Raw genomic sequence first — 26,149 nt, 5'->3', positions numbered from 1 at the left:
ATATGTTAATGCTGTGTGATATCAGTAATATAGGTGTTAATGCTGTGTGAAATCAGTAATAAATATGTTAACACAGCATGATATTAATAATGAATGTGTTAATACTGTGTGATAGCAGGAATGAATGTGTTAACAAAGCATGATATTGGTAATAATGTTTTAATGCTGCGTGATCAGTACTGAATGTGTTAATACTGTGTGATATCAGTAATGAATGTGTTAATGCTGTGTGATCAGTAATGAATGTGTTAATGCTGTGTGATATCAGTAATGAATGTGTTAATGCTGTGTGATATCAGCAATGAATGTGTTAACACTGTGTGATATCAGCAATGAATGTGTTAATGTTGTGTGATCAGCAATGAATATGTTAACACTGTGTGATATCAGTAATGAATGTGTTAATGTTGTGTGATCAGTAATGAATGTGTTAATGCAGTGTGATATCAGTAATGAATGTGTTAATGCTGTGTGATATCAGTAATAAATATGTTAACACAGCATGATATTAATAATGAATGTGTTAATACTGTGTGATAGCAATAAAACTATGTCTACACTCTGATATCAGTAATATATGTGTTAATGCTGTGTGATATCAGTAATGAATGTGTTAACAAAGCATGATATTGGTAATGAATGTGTTAATGTTGTGTGATATCAGCAATGAATGTGTTAATGCTGTGCGATATGAGTAATGAATGTGTTAATGCTCTGTGATATCAGTAATAAATGTGTTAATGTTGTGTGATCAGCAATGAATATGTTAATGCTGTGTGATATCAGTAATGAATGTGTTAATGTTGTGTGATCAGCAATGAATATGTTAATGCTGTGTGATATCAGTAATAAATGCGTTAATGTTGTGTGATCAGCAATGAATATGTTAATGCTGTGTGATATCAGTAATAAATGTGTTAATGTTGTGTGATCAGCAATGAATCTGTTAATACTGTGTGATATCAGCAATGAATGTGTTAACACTGTGTGATATCAGTAATAAATGTGTTAATGTTGTGTGATCAGCAATGAATATGTTAATGCTGTGTGATATCAGCAATGAATGTGTTAACACTGTGTGATATCAGTAATGAATGTGTGAATGTTGTGTGATCAGTAATGAATATGTTAACACTGTGTGATATCAGTAATGAATGTGTTAATGTTGTGTGATCAGTAATGAATGTGTTAACACTGTGTGATATCAGTAATAAATGTGTTAATGTTGTGTGATCAGTAATGAATATGTTAATGCTGTGTGATATCAGTAATGAATGTGTTAACACTGTGTGATATCAGTAATGAATGTGTTAATGTTGTGTGATCAGTAATGGAGATGTTAATGCTGTGTGATATCAGTAATGAATGTGTTAACACTGTGTGATATCAGTAATGAATGTGTTAATGTTGTGTGATCAGCAATGAATATGTTAATGCTGTGTGATATCAGTAATAAATGTGTTAATGTTGTGCGATCAGTAATGAATGTGTTAATGCTGTGTGATCAGTAATGAATATGTTATTGCTGTGTGATATCAGTAATGAATGTGTTAATACTGTGTGATATCAGTAATGAATGTGTTAATGCTGTGTGATATCAGTTATGAATATGTTAATGCTGTGTGATATCAGTAATAAATGTGTTAATGTTGTGTGATCAGTAATGAATGTGTTAATGTTGTGTGATATCAGTAATGAATGTGTTAATGTTGTGTGATCAGTAATGAATGTGTTAATACTGTGTGATATCAGTAATGAATGTGTTAATGTTGTGTGATCAGTAATGAATATGTTAATGCTGTGTGATATCAGTAATGAATGTGTTAACACTGTGTGATCAGCAATGAATGTGTTAATGCTGTGTGATATCAGTAATGAATGTGTTAACACTGTGTGATATCAGCAATGAATGTGTTAATGCTGTGCGATCAGTAATGAATATGTTAATGCTGTGTGATATCAGTAATGAATGTGTTAACACTGTGCGATCAGTAATGAATGTGTTAACACTGTGTGATATCAGTAATGAATGTGTTAACACTGTGTGATATCAGCAATGAATGTGTTAATGCTGTGCGATCAGTAATGAATATGTTAATGCTGTGTGATATCAGTAATGAATGTGTTAACACTGTGTGATATCAGCAATGAATGTGTTAATGTTGTGTGATCAGCAATGAATATGTTAATGCTGTGTGATATCAGTAATGAATGTGTTAACACTGTGTGATATCAGTAATGAATGTGTTAATGTTGTGTGATCAGCAATGAATATGTTAATGTTGTGTGATCAATAATGAATGTGTTAATGTTGTGTGATATCAGTAATGAATGTGTTAATGTTGTGTGATCAGTAATGAATGTGTTAATACTGTGTGATATCAGTAATGAATGTGTTAATGTTGTGTGATCAGTAATGAATATGTTAATGCTGTGTGATATCAGTAATGAATGTGTTAACACTGTGTGATCTGCAATGAATGTGTTAATGCTGTGTGATATCAGTAATGAATGTGTTAACACTGTGTGATATCAGCAATGAATGTGTTAATGCTGTGCGATCAGTAATGAATATGTTAATGCTGTGTGATATCAGTAATGAATGTGTTAACACTGTGCGATCAGTAATGAATGTGTTAACACTGTGTGATATCAGTAATGAATGTGTTAACACTGTGTGATATCAGCAATGAATGTGTTAATGCTGTGCGATCAGTAATGAATATGTTAATGCTGTGTGATATCAGTAATGAATGTGTTAACACTGTGTGATATCAGCAATGAATGTGTTAATGTTGTGTGATCAGCAATGAATATGTTAATGCTGTGTGATATCAGTAATGAATGTGTTAACACTGTGTGATATCAGCAATGAATGTGTTAATGCTGTGCGATCAGTAATGAATATGTTAATGCTGTGTGATATCAGTAATGAATGTATGAATGCTGTGTGATATCATTAATGAATGTGTTAATGCTGTGTGATATCAGTAATGAATGTGTTAACACTGTGTGATCTGCAATGAATGTGTTAATGTTGTGCGATCAGCAATGAATGTGTTAATGCTGTGTGATATCAGTAATGAATGTGTTAATGCTGTGTGATCAGTAATGAATGTGTTAATGAAGCATGATATTGGTAATGAATGTGTTAACGCTGTGTGATGTCAGTAATGTGTTAACACATTCATTACCAATATCATGCTTTGTTAACGCTGTGTGATAGCAGTAATGAAGGTGTTAACAAAGCATGATATCGGTAATGAATGTGTTAATGCTGTGTGATATCAATAATGAATGTGTTAACAAAGCATGATATCGGTAATGAATGTATTAATGCTGTGTGATATCAGTAATGAATATGTTAATGCTGTGTAAGATCAGCAGTGAAGTTGTTAAGGTGTCATATGAATGAATGTGTTAATGCTGTGTGATATCAGTAATGTTAACACCATGTGTTAATGCTATGTGATATCAGTAATAAATGTGTTAAGAAAGCATGATATCGGTAATGAGTGTATTAATGCTGTGTGATCAGTAATGAATGTGTTAATGCTGTGTGATATCAGCAATGAATGTGTTAATGCTGTGTGATATCAGTAATGAATGTGTTCACACTGTGTGATATCAGCAATGAATGTGTTAACACTGTGTGATATCAGTAATAAATGTGTTAATGTTGTGTGATCAGCAATGAATATGTTAATGCTGTGTGATATCAGTAATGAATGTGTTAATGCTGTGTGATCAGTAATGAATGTGTTAACACTGTGTGATATCAGTAATAAATGTGTTAATGTTGTGTGATCAGCAATGAATATGTTAATGCTGTGTGATATCAGTAATGAATGTGTTAATGCTGTGTGATCAGTAATGAATGTGTTAATGCTGTGTGATATCAGTAATGAATGTGTTAACACTGTGTGATATCAGTAATGAATGTGTTAATGTTGTGTGATATCAGCAATGAATGTGTTAATGCTGTGTGATATCAGTAATGAATGTGTTCACACTGTGTGATATCAGCAATGAATGTGTTAACACTGTGTGATATCAGTAATAAATGTGTTAATGTTGTGTGATCAGCAATGAATATGTTAATGCTGTGTGATATCAGTAATGAATGTGTTAATGCTGTGTGATCAGTAATGAATGTGTTAACACTGTGTGATATCAGTAATAAATGTGTTAATGTTGTGTGATCAGCAATGAATATGTTAATGCTGTGTGATATCATTAATGAATGTGTTAATGCTGTGTGATCAGTAATGAATGTGTTAATGAGCCATGATATTGGTAATGAATGTGTTAACGCTGTGTGACGTCAGTAATGTGTTAACACATTCATTACCAATATCATGCTTTGTTAACGCTGTGTGATAGCAGTAATGAAGGTGTTAACAAAGCATGATATCGGTAATGAGTGTATTAATGTTGTGTGATCAGTAATGAATGTGTTAATGCTGTGTGATATCAGCAATGAATGTGTTAATGCTGTGTGATATCAGTAATGAATGTGTTAACACTATGTGATATCAGCAATGAATGTGTTAACACTGTGTGATATCAGTAATAAATGCGTTAATGTTGTGTGATCAGCAATGAATATGTTAATGCTGTGTGATATCAGTAATAAATGTGTTAATGTTGTGTGATCAGCAATGAATCTGTTAATACTGTGTGATATCAGCAATGAATGTGTTAACACTGTGTGATATCAGTAATAAATGTGTTAATGTTGTGTGATCAGCAATGAATATGTTAATGCTGTGTGATATCAGTAATAAATGTGTTAATGTTGTGTGATCAGCAATGAATATGTTAATGCTGTGTGATATCAGTAATGAATGTGTTAATACTGTGTGATATCAACAAAGAATGTGTTAACACTGTGTGATATCAGTAATAAATGCGTTAATGTTGTGTGATCAGCAATGAATATGTTAATGCTGTGTGATATCAGTAATAAATGTGTTAATGTTGTGTGATCAGCAATGAATCTGTTAATACTGTGTGATATCAGCAATGAATGTGTTAACACTGTGTGATATCAGTAATAAATGTGTTAATGTTGTGTGATCAGCAATGAATATGTTAATGCTGTGTGATATCAGTAATGAATGTGTTAACACTGTGTGATATCAGTAATGAATGTGTTAATGTTGTGTGATCAGTAATGAATATGTTAACACTGTGTGATATCAGTAATGAATGTGTTAATGTTGTGTGATCAGTAATGAATGTGTTAACACTGTGTGATATCAGTAATAAATGTGTTAATGTTGTGTGATCAGTAATGAATATGTTAATGCTGTGTGATATCAGTAATGAATGTGTTAACACTGTGTGATATCAGTAATGAATGTGTTAATGTTGTGTGATCAGTAATGAATATGTTAATGCTGTGTGATATCAGTAATGAATGTGTTAACACTGTGTGATATCAGTAATGAATGTGTTAATGTTGTGTGATCAGCAATGAATATGTTAATGCTGTGTGATATCAGTAATGAATGTGTTAATGTTGTGCGATCAGTAATGAATGTGTTAATGCTGTGTGATCAGTAATGAATATGTTATTGCTGTGTGATATCAGTAATGAATATGTTAATGCTGTGTGATATCAGCAATGAATGTGTTAACACTGTGTGATATCAGTAATGAATGTGTTAATGTTGTGTGATCAGTAATGGAGATGTTAATGCTGTGTGATATCAGTAATGAATGTGTTAACACTGTGTGATATCAGTAATGAATGTGTTAATGTTGTGTGATCAGCAATGAATATGTTAATGCTGTGTGATATCAGTAATAAATGTGTTAATGTTGTGCGATCAGCAATTAATGTGTTAATGCTGTGTGATCAGTAATGAATATGTTATTGCTGTGTGATATCAGTAATGAATGTGTTAATGTTGTGTGATCAGTAATGAATGTGTTAATGTTGTGTGATATCAGTAATGAATGTGTTAATGTTGTGTGATCAGTAATGAATGTGTTAATACTGTGTGATATCAGTAATGAATGTGTTAATGTTGTGTGATCAGTAATGAATGTGTTAATGCTGTGTGATATCAGTAATGAATGTGTTAACACTGTGTGATATCAGTAATGAATGTGTTAACACTGTGTGATATCAGCAATGAATGTGTTAATGCTGTGCGATCAGTAATGAATATGTTAATGCTGTGTGATATCAGTAATGAATGTGTTAACACTGTGCGATCAGTAATGAATGTGTTAACACTGTGTGATATCAGTAATGAATGTGTTAACACTGTGTGATATCAGCAATGAATGTGTTAATGCTGTGCGATCAGTAATGAATATGTTAATGCTGTGTGATATCAGTAATGAATGTGTTAACACTGTGTGATATCAGCAATGAATGTGTTAATGTTGTGTGATCAGCAATGAATATGTTAATGCTGTGTGATATCAGTAATGAATGTGTTAACACTGTGTGATATCAGTAATGAATGTGTTAATGTTGTGTGATCAGCAATGAATATGTTAATGCTGTGTGATATCAGTAATAAATGTGTTAATGTTGTGCGATCAGTAATGAATGTGTTAATGCTGTGTGATCAGTAATGAATGTGTTAACACTGTGTGATATCAGCAATGAATGTGTTAATGCTGTGCGATCAGTAATGAATATGTTAATGCTGTGTGATATCAGTAATGAATGTGTTAACACTGTGCGATCAGTAATGAATGTGTTAACACTGTGTGATATCAGTAATGAATGTGTTAACACTGTGTGATATCAGCAATGAATGTGTTAATGCTGTGCGATCAGTAATCAATATGTTAATGCTGTGTGATATCAGTAATGAATGTGTTAACACTGTGTGATATCAGCAATGAATGTGTTAACACTGTGTGATATCAGCAATGAATGTGTTAATGCTGTGCGATCAGTAATGAATATGTTAATGCTGTGTGATATCAGTAATGAATGTGTTAACACTGTGCGATCAGTAATGAATGTGTTAACACTGTGTGATCTGCAATGAATGTGTTAACACTGTGATATCAGCAATGAATGTGTTAATGCTGTGCGATCAGTAATGAATATGTTAATGCTGTGTGATATCAGTAATGAATGTGTTAACACTGTGCGATCAGTAATGAATGTGTTAACACTGTGTGATCTGCAATGAATGTGTTAACACTGTGCGATCAGTAATGAATGTGTTAACACTGTGTGATATCAGCAATGAATATGTTAATGCTGTGTGATATCAGTAATGAATGTGTTAACACTGTGCGATCAGCAATGAATGTGTTAACACTGTGTGATATCAGTAATAAATGTGTTAATGTTGTGTGATCAGCAATGAATATGTTAATGCTGTGTGATATCAGCAATGAATGTGTTAACACTGTGTGATATCAGTAATAAATGTGTTAATGTTGTGTGATCAGCAATGAATATGTTAATACTGTGTGATATCAGTAATGAATGTGTTAATGCTGTGTGATCAGTAATGAATGTGTTAATACTGTGTGATATCAGTAATGAATGTGTTAATGCTGTGTGATCAGTAATGAATGTGTTAACACTGTGTGATATCAGTAATAAATGTGTTAATGTTGTGTGATCAGCAATGAATATGTTAATACTGTGTGATATCAGTAATGAATGTGTTAATGCTGTGTGATCAGTAATGAATGTGTTAATACTGTGTGATATCAGTAATGAATGTGTTAATGCTGTGTGATCAGTAATGAATGTGTTAACACTGTGTGATATCAGTAATAAATGTGTTAATGTTGTGTGATCAGCAATGAATATGTTAATGCTGTGTGATATCAGTAATGAATGTGTTAATGCTGTGTGATCAGTAATGAATGTGTTAATGCTGTGTGATATCAGTAATGAATGTGTTAACACTGTGCGATCAGCAATGAATGTGTTAACACTGTGTGATATCAGTAATAAATGTGTTAATGTTGTGTGATCAGCAATGAATATGTTAATGCTGTGTGATATCAGTAATGAATGTGTTAATGCTGTGTGATCAGTAATGAATGTGTTAATGCTGTGTGATATCAGTAATGAATGTGTTAACACTGTGCGATCAGCAATGAATGTGTTAACACTGTGCGATCAGCAATGAATGTGTTAACACTGTGTGATATCAGTAATAAATGTGTTAATGTTGTGTGATCAGCAATGAATATGTTAATGCTGTGTGATATCAGCAATGAATGTGTTAACACTGTGTGATATCAGTAATAAATGTGTTAATGTTGTGTGATCAGCAATGAATATGTTAATACTGTGTGATATCAGTAATGAATGTGTTAATGCTGTGTGATCAGTAATGAATGTGTTAATACTGTGTGATATCAGTAATGAATGTGTTAATGCTGTGTGATCAGTAATGAATGTGTTAACACTGTGTGATATCAGTAATGAATGTGTTAATGTTGTGTGATATCATTAATGAATGTGTTAATGCTGTGTGATCAGTAATGAATGTGTTAATGAGCCATGATATTGGTAATGAATGTGTTAACGCTGTGTGACGTCAATAATGTGTTAACACATTCATTACCAATATCATGCTTTGTTAACGCTGTGTGATAGCAGTAATGAAGGTGTTAACAAAGCATGATATCGGTAATGAATGTGTTAATGCTGTGTGATATCAATAATGAATGTGTTAACAAAGCATGATATCGGTAATGAATGTGTTAATGCTGTGTGATATCAGTAATGTTAACACCATGTGTTAATGCTATGTGATATCAGTAATAAATGTGTTAAGAAAGCATGATATCGGTAATGAGTGTATTAATGCTGTGTGATCAGTAATGAATGTGTTAATGCTGTGTGATATCAGCAATGAATGTGTTAATGCTGTGTGATATCAGTAATGAATGTGTTCACACTGTGTGATATCAGCAATGAATGTGTTAACACTGTGTGATATCAGTAATAAATGCGTTAATGTTGTGTGATCAGCAATGAATATGTTAATGCTGTGTGATATCAGTAATGAATGTGTTAACACTGTGTGATATCAGTAATAAATGTGTTAATGTTGTGTGATCAGTAATGAATGTGTTAATGTTGTGTGATATCAGTAATGAATGTGTTAATACTGTGTGATATCAGTAATGAATGTGTTAATGCTGTGTGATATCAGTAATGAATGTGTTAATGTTGTGTGATCAGTAATAAATGTGTTAATGTTGTGCGATCAGTAATGAATGTGTTAATGCTGTGTGATCAGTAATGAATATGTTATTGCTGTGTGATATCAGTAATGAATGTGTTAATACTGTGTGATATCAGTAATGAATGTGTTAATGCTGTGTGATATCAGTAATGAATGTGTTAATGTTGTGTGATCAGTAATGAATGTGTTAATGTTGTGTGATATCAGTAATGAATGTGTTAATGTTGTGTGATCAGTAATGAATGTGTTAATACTGTGTGATATCAGTAATGAATGTGTTAATGTTGTGTGATCAGTAATGAATATGTTAATGCTGTGTGATATCAGTAATGAATGTGTTAACACTGTGTGATATCAGTAATGAATGTGTTAATGTTGTGTGATCTGCAATGAATGTGTTAATGCTGTGTGATATCAGTAATGAATGTGTTAACACTGTGTGATATCAGCAATGAATGTGTTAATGCTGTGCGATCAGTAATGAATATGTTAATGCTGTGTGATGTCAGTAATGAATGTGTTAACACTGTGCGATCAGTAATGAATGTGTTAACACTGTGTGATATCAGTAATGAATGTGTTAACACTGTGTGATATCAGCAATGAATGTGTTAATGCTGTGCGATCAGTAATGAATGTGTTAACACTGTGTGATATCAGTAATGAATGTGTTAACACTGTGTGATATCAGTAATGAATGTGTTAATGTTGTGTGATCTGCAATGAATGTGTTAATGCTGTGTGATATCAGTAATGAATGTATTAACACTGTGTGATATCAGTAATGAATGTGTTAATGCTGTGCGATCAGTAATGAATATGTTAATGCTGTGTGATATCAGTAATGAATGTGCTAACACTGTGTGATATCAGCAATGAATGTGTTAATGCTGTGCGATCAGTAATGAATATGTTAATGCTGTGTGATGTCAGTAATGAATGTGTTAACACTGTGCGATCAGTAATGAATGTGTTAACACTGTGTGATATCAGTAATGAATGTGTTAACACTGTGTGATCAGCAATGAATATGTTAATGCTGTGTGATATCAGTAATGAATGTGTTAACACTGTGTGATATCAGCAATGAATGTGTTAATGTTGTGTGATCAGCAATGAATATGTTAATGCTGTGTGATATCAGTAATGAATGTGTTAACACTGTGTGATATCAGCAATGAATGTGTTAATGCTGTGCGATCAGTAATGAATATGTTAATGCTGTGTGATATCAGTAATGAATGTATGAATGCTGTGTGATATCAGTAATGAATATGTTAATGCTGTGTGATATCAGTAATGAATGTGTTAACACTGTGTGATATCAGCAATGAATGTGTTAATGTTGTGTGATCAGCAATGAATATGTTAATGCTGTGTGATATCAGTAATGAATGTGTTAATGCTGTGTGATCAGTAATGAATGTGTTAATGAGCCATGATATTGGTTATGAATGTGTTAACGCTGTGTGACGTCAGTAATGTGTTAACACATTCATTACCAATATCATGCTTTGTTAACGCTGTGTGATAGCAGTAATGAAGGTGTTAACAAAGCATGATATCGGTAATGAATGTATTAATGCTGTGTGATATCAGTAATGAATATGTTAATGCTGTGTAAGATCAGCAGTGAAGTTGTTAAGGTGTCATATTAATGAATGTGTTAATGCTGTGTGATATCAGTAATGTTAATGCTGTGTGATATCAGTAATGTTAACACCATGTGTTAATGCTATGTGATATCAGTAATAAATGTGTTAAGAAAGCATGATATCGGTAATGAATGTATTAATGCTGTGTGATATTGGTAATGAATTTGTTAACGCTGTGTGATATCAGTAATAAATGTGTTAACAAAGCATGATGTCATTAATGAATGTATTAACGCTGTGTGATATTGGTAATGAGTGTTTTAATGTTTTGTGATATCAGTAATGAAGGTATTAACAAAGCATGATATTGGTAATGAATGTATTAACTCTGTGTGATATCAGCAGTGAAGGTGTCAATGTGTCATATTAATGAATGTGTTAACGCTGTATGATATCAGTAATGAATGTGCTAATGCTGTGTAAGATCAGCAGTGAAGTTCTCAATGTGTCGTATTAATGAATGTGTTAACACTGTGTGATATCAGCAATGAACGTTTTAATGCTGTGTGATATCAGTAATGAATGTGTTAACAGCATGATATCGGTTATGAATGTGTTAATACTGTGTGATATCGGTAATGAACGTTTTAATGCTGTGTGATATCGGTAATGAACGTTTTAATGCTGTGTGATATCGGTAATGAACGTTTTAATGCTGTGTGATATTAGTAGTTAATGTGTTACCGTGGTGTGATATCATTAATGGATATTTTATAACACTGTGATATCAGTAATGAAAGGGTTAATGTTGCATGATATCAGTATTGAATGTGTTACTGCTGTGTGATATCATTAATGGATAGCTTAGCATCATATTATTGATTACTTATTGCACATAATGTTAGTACTTAATGTTAAAATTGGGTTATCATTTATGAATATGTTAACACTGTGATGTCAGTGGTCAATGTGTTAACACTGTGATATCCATAATGAATGTATTAACACTTTGTGATATCAGTAATGAATGTGCTAACACTGTGTGATATTAATGAAATTATGTTAACACTCTGATAACAGTAACGAACGTGTTAACACTGTGTGATATCGGTAATGAATGTGCTAATGCTGTGTGATATCAGGAATGAACGTGTTAATGTTGTATGATATCAGGAATTAATGTGTTAATGTCGTATGATATCAGGAATGAATGAATTATCTCTGTAATGTCAGTAATAATTTTGGTAACACTGTATGGTATCAGGAATGAATGTGTTAATGTTGTGTGGTAGCAGTAATGAAGGTTTTAACATTGTCATGTCAGTCATGAACTCTTTTTTATATCAGTATTGAAGTGTTAACGATGTGTTCTATCAGTAAGAAATATGTTAATGCTGTGTGATATCAGTAATGAATATGTCAACACAATGTGATATCATTAATGCAGCGCTAATATTTTGTGGTATCAGTAAAGAATATATGTATGATATCAATAATGAATGTGATAACACTGTGATTTCAGTAATGAATGTGTTAACACAGTGTGATATCAGTAATGAATGTGTTAACATTGTGATATCACTAATGAACGTGTTAACACAGTGTGATATCAGTAATGAATGTGTTAATGTTGTGTGATCAGTAATGGAGATGTTAATGCTGTGTGATATCAGTAATGAATGTGTTAACACTGTGTGATATCAGTAATGAATGTGTTAATGTTGTGTGATCAGCAATGAATATGTTAATGCTGTGTGATATCAGTAATAAATGTGTTAATGTTGTGCGATCAGTAATGAATGTGTTAATGCTGTGCGATCAGTAATGAATATGTTAATGCTGTGTGATATCAGTAATGAATGTGCTAACACTGTGTGATATCAGCAATGAATGTGTTAATGCTGTGCGATCAGTAATGAATATGTTAATGCTGTGTGATGTCAGTAATGAATGTGTTAACACTGTGCGATCAGTAATGAATGTGTTAACACTGTGTGATATCAGTAATGAATGTGTTAACACTGTGTGATCAGCAATGAATATGTTAATGCTGTGTGATATCAGTAATGTTAATGCTGTGTGATATCAGTAATGTTAACACCATGTGTTAATGCTATGTGATATCAGTAATAAATGTGTTAAGAAAGCATGATATCGGTAATGAGTGTATTAATGCTGTGTGATATTGGTAATGAATTTGTTAACGCTGTGTGATATCAGTAATAAATGTGTTAACAAAGCATGATGTCATTAATGAATGTATTAACGCTGTGTGATATTGGTAATGAGTGTTTTAATGTTTTGTGATATCAGTAATGAAGGTATTAACAAAGCATGATATTGGTAATGAATGTATTAACTCTGTGTGATATCAGCAGTGAAGGTGTCAATGTGTCATATTAATGAATGTGTTAACGCTGTATGATATCAGTAATGAATGTGTTAATGCTGTGTGATCAGTAATGAATGTGTTAATACTGTGTGATATCAGTAATGAATGTGTTAATGCTGTGTGATCAGTAATGAATGTGTTAACACTGTGTGATATCAGTAATAAATGTGTTAATGTTGTGTGATCAGCAATGAATATGTTAATGCTGTGTGATATCAGTAATGAATGTGTTAATGCTGTGTGATCAGTAATGAATGTGTTAATGCTGTGTGATATCAGTAATGAATGTGTTAACACTGTGCGATCAGCAATGAATGTGTTAACACTGTGCGATCAGCAATGAATGTGTTAACACTGTGTGATATCAGTAATAAATGTGTTAATGTTGTGTGATCAGCAATGAATATGTTAATGCTGTGTGATATCAGCAATGAATGTGTTAACACTGTGTGATATCAGTAATAAATGTGTTAATGTTGTGTGATCAGCAATGAATATGTTAATACTGTGTGATATCAGTAATGAATGTGTTAATGCTGTGTGATCAGTAATGAATGTGTTAATACTGTGTGATATCAGTAATGAATGTGTTAATGCTGTGTGATCAGTAATGAATGTGTTAACACTGTGTGATATCAGTAATGAATGTGTTAATGTTGTGTGATATCATTAATGAATGTGTTAATGCTGTGTGATCAGTAATGAATGTGTTAATGAGCCATGATATTGGTAATGAATGTGTTAACGCTGTGTGACGTCAATAATGTGTTAACACATTCATTACCAATATCATGCTTTGTTAACGCTGTGTGATAGCAGTAATGAAGGTGTTAACAAAGCATGATATCGGTAATGAATGTGTTAATGCTGTGTGATATCAATAATGAATGTGTTAACAAAGCATGATATCGGTAATGAATGTGTTAATGCTGTGTGATATCAGTAATGTTAACACCATGTGTTAATGCTATGTGATATCAGTAATAAATGTGTTAAGAAAGCATGATATCGGTAATGAGTGTATTAATGCTGTGTGATCAGTAATGAATGTGTTAATGCTGTGTGATATCAGCAATGAATGTGTTAATGCTGTGTGATATCAGTAATGAATGTGTTCACACTGTGTGATATCAGCAATGAATGTGTTAACACTGTGTGATATCAGTAATAAATGCGTTAATGTTGTGTGATCAGCAATGAATATGTTAATGCTGTGTGATATCAGTAATGAATGTGTTAACACTGTGTGATATCAGTAATAAATGTGTTAATGTTGTGTGATCAGTAATGAATGTGTTAATGTTGTGTGATATCAGTAATGAATGTGTTAATACTGTGTGATATCAGTAATGAATGTGTTAATGCTGTGTGATATCAGTAATGAATGTGTTAATGTTGTGTGATCAGTAATAAATGTGTTAATGTTGTGCGATCAGTAATGAATGTGTTAATGCTGTGTGATCAGTAATGAATATGTTATTGCTGTGTGATATCAGTAATGAATGTGTTAATACTGTGTGATATCAGTAATGAATGTGTTAATGCTGTGTGATATCAGTAATGAATGTGTTAATGTTGTGTGATCAGTAATGAATGTGTTAATGTTGTGTGATATCAGTAATGAATGTGTTAATGTTGTGTGATCAGTAATGAATGTGTTAATACTGTGTGATATCAGTAATGAATGTGTTAATGTTGTGTGATCAGTAATGAATATGTTAATGCTGTGTGATATCAGTAATGAATGTGTTAACACTGTGTGATATCAGTAATGAATGTGTTAATGTTGTGTGATCTGCAATGAATGTGTTAATGCTGTGTGATATCAGTAATGAATGTGTTAACACTGTGTGATATCAGCAATGAATGTGTTAATGCTGTGCGATCAGTAATGAATATGTTAATGCTGTGTGATGTCAGTAATGAATGTGTTAACACTGTGCGATCAGTAATGAATGTGTTAACACTGTGTGATATCAGTAATGAATGTGTTAACACTGTGTGATATCAGCAATGAATGTGTTAATGCTGTGCGATCAGTAATGAATGTGTTAACACTGTGTGATATCAGTAATGAATGTGTTAACACTGTGTGATATCAGTAATGAATGTGTTAATGTTGTGTGATCTGCAATGAATGTGTTAATGCTGTGTGATATCAGTAATGAATGTGTTAACACTGTGTGATATCAGTAATGAATGTGTTAATGCTGTGCGATCAGTAATGAATATGTTAATGCTGTGTGATATCAATAATGAATGTGCTAACACTGTGTGATATCAGCAATGAATGTGTTAATGCTGTGCGATCAGTAATGAATATGTTAATGCTGTGTGATGTCAGTAATGAATGTGTTAACACTGTGCGATCAGTAATGAATGTGTTAACACTGTGTGATATCAGTAATGAATGTGTTAACACTGTGTGATCAGCAATGAATATGTTAATGCTGTGTGATATCAGTAATGAATGTGTTAACACTGTGTGATATCAGCAATGAATGTGTTAATGTTGTGTGATCAGCAATGAATATGTTAATGCTGTGTGATATCAGTAATGAATGTGTTAACACTGTGTGATATCAGCAATGAATGTGTTAATGCTGTGCGATCAGTAATGAATATGTTAATGCTGTGTGATATCAGTAATGAATGTATGAATGCTGTGTGATATCAGTAATGAATATGTTAATGCTGTGTGATATCAGTAATGAATGTGTTAACACTGTGTGATATCAGCAATGAATGTGTTAATGTTGTGTGATCAGCAATGAATATGTTAATGCTGTGTGATATCAGTAATGAATGTGTTAATGCTGTGTGATCAGTAATGAATGTGTTAATGAGCCATGATATTGGTATGAATGTGTTAACGCTGTGTGACGTCAGTAATGTGTTAACACATTCATTACCAATATCATGCTTTGTTAACGCTGTGTGATAGCAGTAATGAAGGTGTTAACAAAGCATGATATCGGTAATGAATGTATTAATGCTGTGTGATATCAGTAATGAATATGTTAATGCTGTGTAAGATCAGCAGTGAAGTTGTTAAGGTGTCATATTAATGAATGTGTTAATGCTGTGTGATATCAGTAATGTTAATGCTGTGTGATATCAGTAATGTTAACACCATGTGTTAATGCTATGTGATATCAGTAATAAATGTGTTAAGAAAGCATGATATCGGTAATGAGTGTATTAATGCTGTGTGATATTGGTAATGAATTTGTTAACGCTGTGTGATATCAGTAATAAATGTGTTAACAAAGCATGATGTCATTAATGAATGTATTAACGCTGTGTGATATTGGTAATGAGTGTTTTAATGTTTTGTGATATCAGTAATGAAGGTATTAACAAAGCATGATATTGGTAATGAATGTATTAACTCTGTGTGATATCAGCAGTGAAGGTGTCAATGTGTCATATTAATGAATGTGTTAACGCTGTATGATATCAGTAATGAATGTGCTAATGCTGTGTAAGATCAGCAGTGAAGTTCTCAATGTGTCGTATTAATGAATGTGTTAACACTGTGTGATATCAGCAATGAACGTTTTAATGCTGTGTGATATCAGTAATGAATGTGTTAACAGCATGATATCGGTTATGAATGTGTTAATACTGTGTGATATCGGTAATGAACGTTTTAATGCTGTGTGATATCGGTAATGAACGTTTTAATGCTGTGTGATATTAGTAGTTAATGTGTTACCGTGGTGTGATATCATTAATGGATATTTTATAACACTGTGATATCAGTAATGAAAGGGTTAATGTTGCATGATATCAGTATTGAATGTGTTACTGTTGTGTGATATCAGTATTGAATGTGTTACTGCTGTGTGATATCATTAATGGATAGCTTAGCATCATATTATTGATTACTTATTGCACATAATGTTAGTACTTAATGTTAAAATTGGGTTATCATTTATGAATATGTTAACACTGTGATGTCAGTGGTCAATGTGTTAACACTGTGATATCCATAATGAATGTATTAACACTTTGTGATATCAGTAATGAATGTGCTAACACTGTGTGATATTAATGAAATTATGTTAACACTCTGATAACAGTAACGAACGTGTTAACACTGTGTGATATCGGTAATGAATGTGCTAATGCTGTGTGATATCAGGAATGAACGTGTTAATGTCGTATGATATCAGGAATGAATGAATTATCTCTGTAATGTCAGTAATAATTTTGGTAACACTGTATGGTATCAGGAATGAATGTGTTAATGTTGTGTGGTAGCAGTAATGAAGGTTTTAACATTGTCATGTCAGTCATGAACTCTTTTTTATATCAGTATTGAAGTGTTAACGATGTGTTCTATCAGTAAGGAATATGTTAATGCTGTGTGATATCAGTAATGAATATGTCAACACAATGTGATATCATTAATGCAGCGCTAATATTTTGTGGTATCAGTAAAGAATATATGTATGATATCAATAATGAATGTGATAACACTGTGATTTCAGTAATGAATGTGTTAACACAGTGTGATATCAGTAATGAATGTGTTAACATTGTGATATCACTAATGAACGTGTTAACACAGTGTGATATCAGTAATGAATGTGTTAACATTGTGATATCACTAATGAACGTGTTAACACAGTGTGATATCAGTAATGAATGTGTTAACATTGTGATATCACTAATGAACGTGTTAACACAGTGTGATATCAGTAATGAATGTGTTAACATTGTGATATCACTAATGAACGTGTTAACACAGTGTGATATCAGTAATGAATGTGTTAACATTGTGATATCACTAATGAACGTGTTAACACAGTGTGATATCAGTAATGAATGTGTTAACATTGTGATATCACTAATGAATGTGTTAACACAGTGTGATATCATTAATGAATGTGTTAACACCATGTGTATCAGTAAGGAATATGTTAACGCTGTGTGATATCTGTAACGAATGCACTAACACTGTGTGATATCGTTAATGCTGTGCTAATATTTTGTGATATCAGTAAAGCATGTGTTAATGCTGTATGATATCAGTAATGAATGTGGTAACATTGTGATATCAGTAATGAAATTCTTAACATTGTGTGATATCACCAATTTAATGTTCTTTTTTTTTCTTTTTTTTCTTCTTTTCTTTGACAAATCTGTAATGGATGTGTTAAGACTGATATAAGTAAGGAATATATTCACACGGCGTAAATCAGTAATGAAGATTTAAGCCTTACGCCAAAACTCTCAGCCCTCCATTTATCCAGCACTGCCGTATCATATGACTCCCACTTTCCTCTGAAGCACCATGGTTTGTAGACACTCCTGCCTTCAGATCATGTGCTCTCTTCTGGGTGTATCTGGTTGCCTTGGTCTACCTCTTGCTTCAGAGCCTACCTCTCTGGTCACCTCCCTAATTCTTCCCTCTACTCTTGCTCAGGTCCACCTGTCCACAGCCCGACTGCTATGTGCTAGCTTGGCTCATTTGGTAGCACTCTCTCTACTGAGTCAGAGGTTGCGAGCTGAAGCACATAATCTAGGCTGACACTTCAGTGCAGCATCGAGGGCATGCTGCATTGGCGGAGGTACTGTCTTTCTCACACAGAGACACATACACTTTTAGGCACATGCTCACATGAACCCATACATGCCCACACGGACGAGGGTGCACACAGGTGCAAGCATTCGGGCACATACATTGGCAATACATAAGGCTAGCAATGTCTGTTCATGAGACGAGCTAGTTAACTTTTCATGCATTCACAGGATGTTCCTTTCTCTGCTCTTGTAGAGGAGCTATTAACATATCATCGATCTCCTGTGACTTTGCCAATGGGGAACCAAGACTGTGTTGTTTTCAGACAAAATGGAGTTCAAGGGCATGGGATAATTGGATGCGGGATGTATTTCAGTCTTCATTTTAAAGCCACAGGCTGGAATTTTACGCCCCCTCAAACAAGCAGCTGGAGGCAGGGGTGGAGGGAGGGATGTAAAATTGAGTAGGGTGGGGGGGGGCCATTCCTGACCCCATTGCAATTTTATGCAGGGTGGCAGTGGCAAGAAATGCCCGCCTGCCCCAGGCCAATCAAGGGCTTTAAGTGGCCAATTAACTGGCACTTAAGGTACTCTGCCCGCCGCCACCAGTATTTTACCCTTGGCTGGCGGGCGGCTGAGGTCTCAAAAAGACGCCTGGTAAAACCAGGCGGCCTTCTTGCGGGCTGGGGGGGGTCCTCCTGATCGGGCACCTCGTGTCCCACGGAGAGCCGACCCCGATGCCCCAACTGCCCCCAACACACAGCATTCCCCCCGTCCCCCTCCAACCGACTCCCACTTTGTCTCGCCAGGGCCTGACTGATTGTCCCCGGCGAGGCCCTAAAAACTTACCTTTTTTCCAGGGCCATCCTTCACCTTGTTTGCAATGGCTGGGTGTAGTCCCAGCAGTGACCGCTCCCAGTGGCACTGCTGGGACTAAAGTCTGCCTGCCCGCTGATTGGCCAGCAGCTCCAATAGGCAGAGCTTCCTGCCTCAAGTAGGTGGATGTGGAGAGCGAAACATCCCGTAGTGGCTCCCCAGGCCCAGCGGAGGCGGGCTCGCCACTGACTTTTCAGCTGGTGGACGGCGCCCCCCCCCCCCACCCCCCACAACCAACAAAAAATTCCGGCCACACATTTTGTCTTTATTTTTATGTAATATTTTAATTTAATATAATTTTTATGGTCAAATAGCAAAATGTATGGCAATTCAGGAAGCAAAGAAATAGAGATGATTGGAGCATGCCATAGAGCATGAGGAGCTGGGAGACACCACAGCACCACCACTGGCAGGTGAGTGTATGTGCAATGTGACAAGTTTACATAGGCAGTGTCCATTATCAATGTGGACAAGGGAATTTATAATCGCAAAAGATGACGTAAAAGGAAGGAAAAAATGAGATAAGAGGAAGTAAGGTTTGTAGACAGCAAGTGCACAGACAGGTGGGTTAACACTGCATTAAAATGGTGGACAGAGGGATAGCTGGATGGCCATGTCTGTGTTGTGGATTCTATGATCCTTTCAATGCCTTTCAATCTCTCACCTCTTCCTTGAGCTGTGCCTCTCATTACCTTAACTAGTGACATGTTTTGGTCTCCCCAATTTATTTAATGCTTCTTTCCATCGCCTCAATCTGCTGTAACTCTTTACAGGAGTTTTTAAGACCTTCCACTACGATTTCCGCTAGAATTCATCCCCCTTGTCCCCCCCAAACCCTTGCCCTCTGCTTTGTTCTGATTTTATTAAATTGATTGTCCTATCTTTTTTCCTGGTCTGGTGAAGATCCTTTTCTTTCCATGGATTCTGGCTGACCTACTGCATGTTTCCAGGATTTTCTGTTTGCGTTGATAAATCTCTAGCCCTGATCTGCGATTCAACGCTACTTCTGACTGAATTTTTTTTTCCGTGTCCTATCCCTTCTAGGAGACATGGAGGAGCTCGAAGCTCTCTGGCTGACTGGCATCTGCCACAATGAGAAGAACGAGGTGATGAGCAGCCAGCTGGATGTTGATAACATGGCGGGTGTGTTTTACATGTTGGGCGCTGCCATGACACTGAGTCTCCTCACCTTTATCTGCGAACACCTCTTCTACTGGCAGCTGAGGCATTGCTTTATGGGCGTCTGCACCGGTAAACCAGGCGTCATGTTTTCAGTCAGCAGGGTAAGGCCACATCTCTCTGTCTCTGCCCGCTTACATTTGTTGTAGATGCAACTTTGTATTGGAGGGTTTGAAGACTGATGCTGCGGGTTAATGACACCTAACATGGAGAATGGGGATCCGAATAATTCAATCCCTTGAGCCTTTGATTTGAAGTCTTGAGTTTAAATCTTTGACTGATGAGCAATCTCACTCACTGGCACTGATTGGGTGATTCACTGCAGCTCACTGGCACTGATTGGGTGATTCACCACAGCTCACTGGCTCTGATTGGGTGATTCACTGCAGCTCACTGGCGCTGATTGGGTGATTCACTGCAGCTCACTGTCCATGATTGGATGATCCACCCCAGTTCACTGATGCTGATTGGGTGATTCATCCACATAGGATCGGGATCTGACTCGGCTGTGATTCACACCCTCAGGGGAAAGACGGATAAATGAGATTCCCATACCTGTTCTTATTTCCTGGTTTTTTCAGCATTTTATTTGATTGTAGAACATCTCGAAGGTAGATTTCTAAACAGATTACACTGGCCCTTGAAGCCCTGTCCACAGGCGGAGGTTCTGCCTGGGCTCTGTGGACCAGAAAGCATGGAATGTGGCTCCCTCTGGTAGCCCGGAGTTTAAACATGCCAAGCAATCTCTAACTGGGGCAGACAGGTCAGAAAGGCCCTGGATTTGATTCTTGGTATGTGCTGAGCCAGTTGTTCTTAGCCGAGCTTCAAGCTGGCCTAAACCAGCCAAGCAAGAGCCCATTTCCCATCGATGATCTAGTCATTATCTCATTGCTGTTTATGCCACCTTGCTGTGTACAAATTGACTTCTGCGTTTCCCACGTTGCAACAGTGACTACCCTACAAAAGGTCTTCATTGGCTGTAAACCACTCTGGGACATCCTGAAGTCATGCAAGCTGCTGTATAAATGCAAATCTTTTTTTGTTTTGTTTGGCCATGCTCCTTTTATTAAAGGGGAAGGAAGATCTCGGTGGGCAGTATGTCTCATTCCAGTCTTTTCCCCAAGCCTCCTGCTGCCCATTTAAAGTCTTGAGGGATGAAGGCAATCCTGTAATTTTTGTTCCCACTTCTCTCGCACTGCTTCCTGTTGTTCATTTAAAATAAATATGAAATGTCAGCCCTGAGAGAGGGCCCGGGGTGGGAAAGCACTCCATTTGTTCCCAAGGGGCCTGGAGTTAAGGGAAAATTCTAAGAATGGCCTCCCATTGCTTTGTCAAAATCCTATTGTAAATTACTGCTCACAACTTACTTTGCCTCCTAACTTAGTGTCTTCTCCAAACTTGGACATACAACTCTGTATTCCTTCATCCCACTCATTGATATATATGGTAAAAAGATGAGGCCAAAGTGCCTTTTTGAAGTGTCATGACTGTTGTCATGTAAACAGAAATGTTGTCCAATTTGTGCATGGTTAAGATCTCACAAACAGCAAATGAGATAAATGTCCAGTTGAACTTTTCATAGTGATGTTTGTTAAGGTATAAATATTGGCCAGGACACCAGGGTAAACTCCCCTGTTCAACTTTGAATCATGCTATGTGATCCTTTATGTTCACCTGAGAGGGCAGATAGGGCCATGGTTTAACGTCTCAATCAAAAAACACCACCTCCAACAGTGCAGCACTCCCTTAGTACTGCACTGGAGCGTCAGAATGAATTATGCGCTCAAGTTCTCGGAGTGGACTTGAACCCACAACCTTCTGATTCAGACAAGAGTGCTGCCTACTGGCCAAAGCTGACACTGTGGGATTTGCTTTGTGTAATACTACTATGTTACAATGAACTTGATGCACAGTAAAATTCACTGCCCACTGTTAGGGCTCAATTCTGCTGATATCTGGAAGCAAGATTTCCATTCAGTTGTGCTTCCTTGCGTATCTGTATCTGTGCAATTAACGGTCACAAACTTAAAATCTGCAGCATGACACAAGGATGAAGTCATAAATCTGATCAAGCACAAATGCATTCTGACAGACAATTTGCAACTGCGTTCAGACTGGTAGTCTGAAATCCTTCCAGCTGTCCACTGGCTCCAGTGTGATGCAAGCTTGTAACTGTTTTTTTAATTATTCGTTCCTGGGATGTGGGCTTCGCTGGCTAGACCAGCATTTATTGCCCATCCCTAATTGCCCTTGAGAACGTGGTGGTGAGCTGTTTTCTTGAACCGCTGCAGTCCTTGGGGTGTAGGTACACCAACAGTGCTGTTAGGAAGGGAGTTCCAGGATTTTGACCTAGTGACAGTGAAGGAACGGTGATATAGTTCCAAGTCAGGATGGTGTTCGGCTTGAAGGGGAATTTGAAGGTGGTGGTGTTCCCATGCATCTGCTGCCCTTGTCCTTCTAGGTGGTAGAGGTCGTAGGTTTGGAAGGTGCTGCCTAAGGAGACTTGGTGCATTGCTGCAGTGCATCTTGTAGATGGTACACACTGATGCCACTGTGCATCGGTGATGGAGGGAGTGAATGTTTAAGGTGGTGGATGGGGTGCCAATCAAGCGGGCTGCTTTGTCCTGGATGGTGTCGAGCTTCTTGAGTGTTGTTGGAGCTGCACCCATCCAGGCAAGTGGAGAGTATTCCATCACATTCCTGACTTGTGCCTTGTAGATGGTGGACAGGCTTTGGGGAGTCAGGAGGTGAGTTTTCCCAGCATTCCAAGCTCCATTTTGCCTGAGCAGAAGGTGGTGCTTCATCAGCAGTATAACTCCACACTGGTGCCTCATACTGGTCTGCGCAGATACCAGTTTCAAAGGAAAGACTGAACAGGCTGGAGCAAGAAAAGAGAAGGCTGAGGGCTGATCGAATAGAAGTCTTTAAAATTGTGAACGGGTTTGATAGAAAATTTTCCACTTGGGGGGAAATAAATTAGGGGCCATAAAGATCAATTCAATAGTGAATTCAGGAGGATCTTCTTTACCCTGAGAGTGCTGAGAATGTTGGACATGGATTAATTCAGGCGAAAAGAATAGATGCTTTTAAGGCGAGGCTAGATAAGCACATGAGGGAGAAAGGAAAAGGGTATTCTCATAGGCTTAGATGAAGTATAGCAGGAGGAGGCTCGTGTGCAGCATAAATAGACCAGTGCAACTGAATGTCCTATTTCTCTGCTATAAATTCAATGCAATTCTACGCAATTGATACCTGCAGTACAAGTATGTGAACAGCTATTTTGATAACATTTCAGATAGACCTCTTTGAACACTAATATTCTACACACCCACTAAGCCACTCTGCATTCTTTTCTGCTTTATTTCAGGGTATATATAGCTGCATTCATGGTGTTGCCATAGAGGATAATAAGTCTTGTATGGAGTCCCCCACCGCCACTGTGAACGACACCCATTCCAATATCATGCGGCTGCTGAGGACGGCCAAGAGCATGGCTAACCTCACCGGGGTCAATGGAACGCACTTCGGCTCACCCCAGAGCGCCCTGGACTTCATCGGGCGCGACCCGTCAGTCTTCGACGTCTCTGAGCACAGGCGGAGCTTCACTCATTCCGACTGCAAATCCTATCAGCCCGACGACAACCTCTTCAGCGATTACATCAGCGAGGTGGAGAGGACGTTTGGGAACCTCCATGCCAAGGACAGCAACAGCATTTACCAAGATCATTACCATCATCACCGCCCACACAGTATCGCTAGCACCAGCTCCTTGGACATCCCGTACGAGTGTGACAATGCAATGTTTGGCACCCAAGGCAGGCCACTGTCAAGGAAACCCTTTGAGATTGGCTTGCCCCTGAAGCATGCACAAGGCCACCTCAGTGACAGCTATGAGAACCACAAGTACTTGTTCAAAAATGACCGCTATGCCCACGATGACCTCATTCGGTCTGATGTTTCTGACATATCAACCCACACGGTCACCTACGGCAACATAGGCAACACCAAGCGCCGTAAGCAGTATAAGGACAGCCTTAAGAAGAGGCCCGCCTCAGCCAAGTCACGGAAAGAGTTTGACGAAATCGAGCTCGCCTACAGGCGGAAAGCGCACACTTCGGACAGGAAGACACGGTTCTTCAACAAGGACAAGCTGAGGGATTTTTATCACGACCAGTTTCGCTGCAAGGAGAACACATCCCATTGGGAGCACGTGGATCTGACGGACCTTTACAAGAGCCACGATGACGACTTCACGAAGCACGATCCCTCCGGCTCCCGCCTGAGCAGGCCTCACCACGTGCATGTCGGCGAGTACGGGGCGGTTGAGCGCAAGGGCAACCTGCACGCCTCCACCGTGGGCCTGTGGGACAAGAATGTGGGCATGGCGGAGTGGAGTGAGCACCAGCCTGAAAACTACTGCCACAACTGCCCCTCCAAGCTCCACAACTACGGAGGGCAGAACGCCAACAGGGCCGCCTGCCTTTGGTGCGAGACCTGCAAGAAAACGGCAACCTTGTACGATATCAGTGAGGACAACTCATTGCAAGACGTCGACCAGCCGCTTCCTTCAGGAGTCGGGGTCTCCAAGTATCACCAAAGCCCCACCGACTCCACAAAGCTGCAGAGGCGCAACCGCAGCAAGTTGCGTCGGCAGCACTCCTACGATACGTTTGTTGAGATGCAGAAAGAAGATAGCGTGCCGATTGCCCCCCGGAGTGTGAGCCTGAAGGAGAAAGACCGCTTCCTTGAGGGCAGCCCCTACGCGCACATGTTCGAAACGCCGGCTGAGCCGGCCTTTGTCAGCAAGGCCTCTGCACCGGAGCACCACAACCTCAGCCGCTACACGCTGAGCAAATCCCTCTATCCCGACCGGGTCACCCAGAATCCCTTCATCCCTACCTTCGGTGACGACCAGTGCTTGCTTCATGGCAGCAAGTCGCACTTCTTCAAGCATCCGACCGGGTCCAAAACGCGCTTCGACTTCCACCCTTCGGCCAAGACAGCCTCGTCCGTGCTCAGCGCCGTGCCAGCGAGGTTTCAGAAGGAATTGTGCACAGGAAGCCAGCCGACAGTGTGTGTGGCAAATAACAAGACTCCCAGGGCTTTCAACGGGTCCAGCAATGGACACGTATATGAGAAACTCTCCAGCATTGAGTCGGATGTCTGAGGATGGAGTCGCTCCTGGTCTGGGGGCTGTTTAGGAGGTCCTGGTATGGATGGTACACTGGAGTTCCAGATGGACCCGCTGTTTTCTATTTTTTATGTTTTCAATCTTCATGCAAAACATCACGGTACATCGTTTTTTCAACTGCATTATTATGGGAGTGAATTGGATTCCACGATGAACATTAAGTCTGGTCCAATACAATATGGCAAAAATCTAA

General features: G+C 37.3%; 1 protein-coding gene across 1 annotated transcript in view; it reads left to right on the top strand.

The window, feature by feature from the left end:
* Positions 1-25,932, top strand: part of LOC137353632 (glutamate receptor ionotropic, NMDA 2B-like) — a 280,249-nt gene extending 254,317 nt beyond the window's left edge. The window contains exons 11-12 of the mRNA XM_068019983.1: positions 20,631-20,869; positions 24,133-25,932. Coding sequence (XP_067876084.1) covers positions 20,631-20,869; positions 24,133-25,932 — 2,039 coding nt within the window. The remainder of the gene's footprint in view (positions 1-20,630; positions 20,870-24,132) is intronic.
* Positions 25,933-26,149: the final 217 nt, after the last annotated feature.

Source organism: Heterodontus francisci, chromosome 41, assembly GCF_036365525.1.
Source record: "Heterodontus francisci isolate sHetFra1 chromosome 41, sHetFra1.hap1, whole genome shotgun sequence".
NCBI classification, from domain to species: domain Eukaryota; kingdom Metazoa; phylum Chordata; class Chondrichthyes; order Heterodontiformes; family Heterodontidae; genus Heterodontus; species Heterodontus francisci.
The sequence above is the reverse complement of the archived record's forward strand: the minus strand, read 5'-3'. Positions and strand labels throughout refer to the sequence as shown.